Source organism: Mesitornis unicolor, unplaced genomic scaffold, assembly GCF_000695765.1.
Source record: "Mesitornis unicolor isolate BGI_N332 unplaced genomic scaffold, ASM69576v1 scaffold27715, whole genome shotgun sequence".
In the NCBI taxonomy this organism is placed as follows: domain Eukaryota; kingdom Metazoa; phylum Chordata; class Aves; order Mesitornithiformes; family Mesitornithidae; genus Mesitornis; species Mesitornis unicolor.
Genome location: NW_010185424.1, coordinates 994 through 8684, shown reverse-complemented (window position 1 = coordinate 8684; position 7691 = coordinate 994). Strand labels below are relative to the sequence as shown.

The 7691-nt window shown below is 53.7% G+C and overlaps 2 protein-coding genes across 2 annotated transcripts in view; both read left to right on the top strand.

Annotated features, from left to right (window-relative positions):
- LOC104540927 (zona pellucida sperm-binding protein 3-like) lies at nt 1-3064 on the top strand. The gene is made up of 9 exons (XM_010184846.1): nt 1-318; nt 1090-1208; nt 1286-1389; nt 1607-1784; nt 1879-1999; nt 2332-2423; nt 2582-2724; nt 2862-2929; nt 2981-3064. Exons 1-9 carry the CDS (start codon nt 1-3, stop codon nt 3062-3064), a joined length of 1227 nt encoding a protein of 408 aa, XP_010183148.1.
- A 2945-nt stretch (nt 3065-6009) lies between these two features.
- LOC104540926 (zona pellucida sperm-binding protein 3-like) overlaps nt 6010-7691 on the top strand; it is a gene marked incomplete at its 3' end in the record, with an annotated part of 1967 nt that continues 285 nt past the window's right edge. The window contains exons 1-5 of the mRNA XM_010184845.1: nt 6010-6378; nt 6809-6927; nt 7013-7116; nt 7269-7446; nt 7523-7643. Of these exons, the coding sequence (XP_010183147.1) occupies nt 6010-6378; nt 6809-6927; nt 7013-7116; nt 7269-7446; nt 7523-7643 (891 nt within the window). The remainder of the gene's footprint in view (nt 6379-6808; nt 6928-7012; nt 7117-7268; nt 7447-7522; nt 7644-7691) is intronic.

Below are 7691 nucleotides of genomic sequence, written 5' to 3'. Positions count from 1 at the left end.
ATGGCTTACAGTCCCTGGGGCTTCCTTAGAGAGGATCCCTCCTTGAGGCAGCCCCAGGTCTTCTCCCAGCCCTCCCCTTGGGCATGGGTGGATGTCTCCCAGCTCCAGGCTGCTGCCCCACTGCATTCTGTGGCTGTGCGGTGCCAGGAGGAGCAGGTGGTGGTCACAGTCCACAGGGACCTCTTTGGCACGGGATGCTTGGTCAGGGCTGCGGAGCTGACCCTGGGCTCAGCTGCCTGCTTGCCCGCGGCCTGGAAACCTGCTGAGACCACGGTGACCTTCATGGTTGGGCTGCACGAGTGTGGCAGCACCCTCAGGGTAAGGCTGTGGGGGTTGGAGCCCTAGTGTGGGAGGTCTGCACCTCAGTGCCTTAGGATGCTGAGACTGGGGGGTTGTGGTGTAACTGGAAATGCTCTACAGCCTTTCCTAGAGAGTGAGCATTTCAAGGTCAGCAGAAGCAGGGAAAGATATGCAAGAGGCAGAGAAATTAGGATATTTTTCTTGATGAATACAGAGATGGTTAAAGGTTCCAGGATTATTTATGCTGTTGCTGCCACCTCCAGGGTGGAGCCCAGATGACATGCTGCCAGCAAGTGGGTGCTTACCTCGGGAGGCATCTGGGTGCTGCTTGAGTATAACATGAAGTTCCTTCACAGAACACTTGAATTTGAGGTGGTCTCTCTCCACTGAAAGAGGCTTGGGGCTATGAGAGTGAGTAGGTGCCCCTGCCCTGCCCCCCCCCCCATTACCCCAGCCTGCAGAGGTCTTCATTAAATGCCCCCGAGCAGAAGTCACCCTCTGATATCCTGGAGGACAGACCTTCCTGTCCTGTTCTGGGGCATGAAAACTAGAAGAAAAAAACAAAAATTAAAAATCAGCTTAATCCCCTCTGCTGCTGCCCAGAGGTTGTCCTGACACAGCCTGGAGATGCTTCCCAGCCCAGAGCATCCCTGCAGACCAATGCTGCTGGCTGATGACCAGAAGAAACTTCTTGGCACTGATTCTCCAGGCTTAAATGTGCTGCTCTGTGTGTGTGTCCAAGGAAGGGGGCTCTCAATGACTGGATAATGAATCTTATTTCTTCCCCAGGTGACCCCTGATGCTCTTGTCTACAGCACGAGCTTGAATTACAATCCAGCTCTTACTGGCAACCCAGTTGTTGTCCGCACCAGCCCTGCTGTGGTTGCCATTGAGTGCCATTACCCAAGGTGAGCCAATGCAGATGAGCACCAAGGAAGCCCTTCTGCTGCCACAGAGCCTTTAACCATGGGCATTTCTTCCCTAGGAGGGACAATGTGAGCAGCAACGGAGTCAAGCCCACATGGGCGCCTTCCCACTCCACGCTGTCCTCTGAGGAGAAGCTGCCCTTCTCCCTGCGCCTCATGAATGGTAGGTTTTGGCTGAGGGTCTCCTTTAATGCCTCTGAGGTGGCCATGGTTCCTTGGCTGGTGCTGGTATCACCCCAGTGCTCATGAAGCAGCTGGGGTTTCGTGCAGTTTTGGTGCGTACCCAAGGCCTTGTGCTCATTGAGGTTTCCTTGGGTGGAAGCGGTGGAGCACAAGCTGGCTTCCCATTCATGGGTGCCTGGTGACCTCTTTTCCTCTAGATGACTGGAGCACTGAGAGAGCCTCCACCATATTTCAGCTGGAAGAGGTCCTCCACTTCCAAGCCGGTGTCAACACAAAGAACCACGCACCTCTGAGGCTCCCTGTGGGCAACTGTGTGGCCACCCTGACCCCAGACAGGACCTCTTCTCCTCAGTATGCTTTCATTGACTTCAGTGGGTAAGAGCTGGCTGTGTCCTTATTTAGAGACGCCTTCCTACAGGTCATGGGTATCTGACAGTGGGATCCTGCGGGCTCTCCCTTTTGTGTCTAGGTGCATGGTGGATGGGCAATTGGATGATGCTATCTCGACCTTTATATCCCTGAGACCCAGGCAAGATGTGCTTCAGTTTGCAGTAGACGCATTCAAGTTTGCAGGGTACTCTAGCAATCTGGTGAGTCCTTCCTAAAGCACGTGAACCCCCTTGTTGAGATTTGGTTACAGCCTCACTCCATTAAGAAATTAATGTGGTTTTGTCTAAAAATCACATTCCCAAGGCAATGAATGAATGTATTACTGTTTCTGGATTGTGGCCCTCTGAGCCAAGTAGACCAATTCTGATACTGGTCAAGACAGGCCCTTCTGATGACCTTCAATAGCTGAACCCTTAAGTGGCTTGAAGGAAGCAGAGTTGGTGGTCCCACTGGAGACCAACTTCATGGTGTGTGGAGAAAGTCATAAAGGAAGATGACAGCCTAACCCCTCTGCTCTGCCTGGCCTCCCCAGATCTACATCACCTGCCACCTGAAGATCTCCCTGGCTGACCAAGCTCCAGACCCTCTGAACAAGGCCTGCTCCTTCAACAAAGCCAACAACCTGTGAGTAGTTGGAACAGCAGCTTGCCTGAGGGTGAGGAGCTTGGGCTTCTCATCCAGTGCATCACCTGGGTGGGAGGGTTTTGGTCTGCCCTATGAGACCCTAAAGTATGAGAGGGATTCCTACCATAGGGTGGGCTGGTCACCAGGCTCTCTTCTAGCTGGGTTCCTGTGGAAGGCACCCAGGATGTCTGCTCCTGCTGTGACATGAGGAGCTGTGACTTGGCCAGGCACTCCAGGAGACCCCATGCTCCCACTCGATGGCAAGGAGGATGTGCCCGGAGAGAGCTGCCCTCCCAGCTTGGTAGGTCCCAGTGTCCCTCTTTATCACCATCATGGTAATTTGTTGGGTGGCTGAAGCTGTCTCACTACCAGCTGGCCCCTAATCCAAGGCTAAGTGTTCACACAAGCTTGTGGGTGCTCAAAGGTCCTCCCTTTCAGATCCCTTGGTGGAAGAAGCAGATGTTGTGGTTGGCCCTCTCCTCATCCACAGCTGGCAGGATCGCTCAGTTAGGAAGATGCTGTCACAAGGTGGGCAAAACCCAGGGATACTGGGGTAGTTGTGGCAGGTCCTGGCTCTGGCCATAACCACTTCCTTGCTTCTCCTTCCTAGGTCATGTGTGGATGATATTGGGGCTGGTTGAAGTTGCTGGTTTGGTTGTCCTGATCCTTGCTGTCCTAGGAGCTCTGTCTGTCTGCCAGACACCCAGCAACCCTGCTTAAGTCACTGGTTTCAGCTTTTATAGTCTGTCTAATAAGAAAATAAATTGGAGGACTGAAAGAGTCTTGGTGGGGTGAGCGGAGAAGTCTTTCTGCAGCCTGAGCTAATAAAATCTTCACGCTATCTTTAACTGTGCCTCCCTAAACCCCATCTTGGTGTCTCACTTTCCTGAAGCCCTCTCCTCAGAAGAGCTTTGTACAGCCTTACACCCCCATGAACTTTCCCTAGAGCATCTCGTTGGCAAAATAGTACCTTCCAGATACTCTGTTTTCTTGTCTCTAGATGGATGGAGTTGTATTTTGCCTCAAATATTTTACCTTTCTGTGGAACTGCTTGCGTTGGCTCCATACTGGTACCTCTTTACTCAACCAGCCAAGGGGAGCTAAGGGTTTAGTAAAACCTGGACCACTTTCCTCCTACATGGAGCTGCTTCTGGGAGAGAAAGCAAGCATTGCTGGATAAGGAAGGGAGCATAACCTGAGGGGTGGGTGGATTGGGCTCTTCCTGGGGCAGACTGAGGCAGGAATTCCAGTCCCTTCCCCAAGGACTGTTTACACATAGTTGTATGTAAGAAGCCTTGGCTGAAATGTATAAACAGTCCTTGGGGTAGAGACTGGAATTTCTGCTCCTGCTTCCCCCTGCCCCTTCCCCACCTCCAGAAAGGGACTTTCTGTCGGGCCTGAGTCACTTCTGCTTTTTCCTCCCATTCCTGTAAAATTTGGGCTCCTCTGCACAAGTAGAGCAGCCATAATGGTGAGATGTTACTGCCCAAAACCTGTCACTCCCCACTACCTGGCTAAGGCTCCCACTTTAGGAGCAGTGAAGACCTTTTGACAGAGGAAGGTTGTGTATTGCACAACCTGGCATAGCTTTAGGTGTGATCCAGCACCTTGGTTGCCTTTTTATAAATGTCAGCTTGCAGTAGAACCTCTTTGGCACAAGGTATGGAGCTGAAGTTGAGACTTTAGGTCACCTAAATCCCAGTCCCATCCCTTCCCTTGACTGCTCCTGGATCTACAAGCACATTAGCCCTTCCTCGAAATGACAAGATTAGTTCTGGTTGGGGTTGTTGATATGGTTTCTTTACTTGTCCAGATGATCTGACCTTTGCTGGAGGGGATGGGTCCTTGTCTTGCAGCAAGGTGAGAGGTACTCCTAGGGGGATTTGCTGGCAGAAGTCTTCACCGTTCCCTTTAGAGCTGTGAGCTGTCAGCTCTTGGGACAGAAGGTCCCCCTTCAGCAGCTCCTGCCCATTCCCAAGCACTACCCCAGCTCCAGCAATGCTCAACAGCAGCGCTGACCTCACTATGTCGTGAGAGTTTTTTAACTTAAAACTTTGTTATAAGGAAAAAATGAGAGATGTTTTTAAGTCCCTTTTATGCAACAGGAGTAAAAACACTGTGTTTGTGCTTATCCAGTGCCCTGGGGCTTTCTGGTCTCTGCTTCCTTTGAAAAAAGTGAGTTCATGCTCTTTCCCAACTGCACTGGTCCACAGCAAATGTCATGTTGTGCCTGGAATAAAGACAGGACCTGGCAAGGGCTGAAAATCCCCTTTTTCACAGAGGAAATACTCCCTGCACCCTGAGCCTGGATGCATTCCAGTGTTTGGATTTCACCTTTGCTAATTTGAACCCTGTAAACATAAGGTGGGATTTATTCTCATGCTGGGATCGAGTCCTGGTACCCAGAGCCCCTGGATGAGATGAAAGCAGGCATCTCCCATGGTCCTTGCAGCCAAGGACCCAGCCAAGCAGCAATACTCACCCCCAGGACTGCTTATTTACTGATTCAGCATCCTTATCTCCCTGACGCATGGGGCTCGGCTCACTGGCATCCCTGGCATTTTGATGTAAGGACTAAGCTCAAGGTATTTGAAACATGAAGATGAAGCCCAGGACCCTCTGACAGTGGCAGAAATGAGGCATCAGCTCCAGGGGGGAAAGGTGAAAGGTTTTATGCCAGTCCAGAAAGCTGGATATTGAGTCAGGCACAAGCCAGTCCCAGCTCCAAGCCTGGTGGGATTTCTGCTAGGAGTGGGCTGGCTTATATCTGCCCCCAAAACTTAGTGTTTCTTTTCATTTTCCCAGAAATGGCTCAGCTGCTCCAGCTCAAACATCCACATTTGAGGTTTTCTCCTGTCCCTAAAGCCAGAGAGGGGCTTAGGGTATGAAATGGAGCATCCCTCATATGCAGATGGTTGTGGAAAAAGAGTTAAAATCACTCCAAAAAAAAAAAAAAAAGGCCACAGACTCCAATAGTAACATTTGAAAACACTGTTTTAAAAGTTATTTTTTAAGCAGCTGAGAATGGCCAGGCTCATGTCAGTGGTGAGGGCTCCTTGTCAGCTCCTGCTGACCCAACACCCTGGCCCCGCTGAGGATGTGGGAGATGCTTCAAGCCCCTGTTCAGCCTGGAGCTGTAAGAAGTGGGCTCCAGGCCCCCCCTTATTTCTTCAGCATCTGAGCAGAAAACCAAAGTCCCAGGGGGGTGGTGGTGCTGGGCAGGGCTGGATCCCACAGAGGGGCTGGGAAGCACCAGGGTTTGGGCTCCTGTCACCTCCCCAGCAGCCTTGAGAAGCCCCTTATCACCTACTAACCTAAACAAGCCACTCTGTACCCGTCTCCCCGTCTCCGGCTTCTGCTGAGTTTTATAAACAACTGCCCCAAAAAGGCTGACGAGGATGTTTGCGCTTGCCTTGGGCAGCCCAGGAACGGGGGGTTTTGGCACCCCGGAAATGACTCGGTCATGTCATCCCTCGAGGGCTGGCCTTTGGGTGCCATTGGACTCCAAACGGGAGCCCAAGGGGGATATAAAGGCCGAAGGAGCAGCCCTGCTTCTCCAAGACAGGGTTTGCTGAAAGAAGGAGGGATGGGACCTGAAAGCTGCTTGCTCCTGGCTCTTCTTTGCTGGGTGGCGGGTGAAGTGGCTGCCTACCCTCCCTGGGACTTCTCCTGGGGTGACACAGCAAGCCGGGGGGCACGGGCAGACCCCCATGCCTGGTCCTGGATGGAGGACCCCCATTCTCATGCTGTCTCCAGCCAGCAACCGGTCAGCGTGGAGTGCCAGGAGGCTCAGCTGGTGGTGACGGTGCACCGGGACCTCTTTGGCACCGGCCGCTTGGTCAACGCAGCTGACCTGACGCTGGGGCCAGCGGCCTGCAAGCATTCCTTGCTGAACCCTGCCCTCAACACCGTCACCTTCACCGCCGGCCTCCATGAGTGTGGCAGCATCGTGCAGGTAAGACCTTCTCCCCTTGCTGCTTCCCCCTGTTTTGAGGTCCTGCTTGGAATCCCCCCCCTTCCGGAGTAGCTCCAGGACCAGGCACACCCTGTGATGCTGGGGAGTGCCATGCAGAGCCCCATCAAGGAGCACCCTAGAAGAAGGACAAGTTGGTATTTTCCCCAAACTGCAGCTCTTTTTCCCCAAAGCTGCTTTGCCCTTTCAGCCAGGGACAGTGCAAAGCCCCTACGTCAGCCCCATTTTGCTCATGTTTCCCCCTATTAAGTAGTTTAATTCACTGAGAACAGAGCTGGGCTCCTTCTCCATCCCCTTTTCCCCTGCCTTTTCCCCCCTTTCTTTATGTTTTCCCAGTTGGGAAAGGATGGATACATGGCGTGGTGGTCGTGGGGCAGCCTCTCCACCAGCATGCCATGGTTTTTTTGCCCAGATCACGCCGGACTCCCTCATCTACCGCACCCTCCTCAACTACGACCCCAGCCCTGCCAGCAACCCCGTCATCATCCGTAACAACCCCGCTGTCATCCCCATCGAGTGCCACTACCCCAGGTGAGACCTCCCTGTCCTCGGTGTCCCCCTCCAGCCCGGTCCCCAGCACGGGGCTGTGTCCTGACACGAGGTGGTCCTTGCCCAGGAGGGAGAACGTGAGCAGCAGTGCCATCCGCCCCACCTGGGCGCCCTTCAGCTCCACGCTGTCAGCCGAGGAGAGGCTGGTCTTCTCCCTGCGCCTCATGAACGGTAGGTGGGAAGCCATCCTGATTTTTTTCTGCCCTTTTTTCCCCAGTGGGGAGGAGCTCAGGAACCCAGCGCCTCGCCGGGAAACCCATGGCTTTTGGGCAGAGCTTTGACTCAAGTCCCACAGGAGCTCTTCTCTTTGTCACTCCTTGCAGAGGACTGGAGCGCCGAGAGACCCTTCACCGGTTTCCAACTGGGTGACATCCTCAACATCCAAGCAGAGGTGGCCACCGAGAGCCACGTGCCGCTGCGCCTGTTCGTGGACAGCTGCGTGGCCGCCCTCAGCCCCGGCGCCGACTCCTCGCCCCACTACACCATCATCGACTTCAACGGGTGAGCTCTGGGGATCCACTGGTGCTGGGAGGGGGGGGCACCCACGGGGCTGCTGACCTCCCTTGTCCCTCCATAGGTGCCTGGTTGATGGGAGATCAGATGACACCAGCTCTGCCTTCATCACCCCCCGGCCGCGGGAGGATGTGCTGCGCTTCAGGATTGATGTGTTCAGATTCGCGGGGGACGCCAGGAACTTGGTAAGGCTGCGTGTCTCCCTTGCCATCCCTAAACAACCCTGGTGTCTC

Excerpts from the sequence above, each read along its gene's own strand:
- LOC104540927 (XM_010184846.1), top strand. The coding sequence starts at position 1 with ATGGCTTACAGTCCCTGGGGCTTCCTTAGAGAGGATCCCTCCTTGAGG. Across the intron at positions 2,424-2,581 it reads TTCAACAAAGCCAACAACCT|CTGGGTTCCTGTGGAAGGCA; the intron begins GTGAGTAGTTGG and ends GCTCTCTTCTAG. Across the intron at positions 2,725-2,861 it reads AGAGCTGCCCTCCCAGCTTG|ATCCCTTGGTGGAAGAAGCA; the intron begins GTAGGTCCCAGT and ends CCTCCCTTTCAG.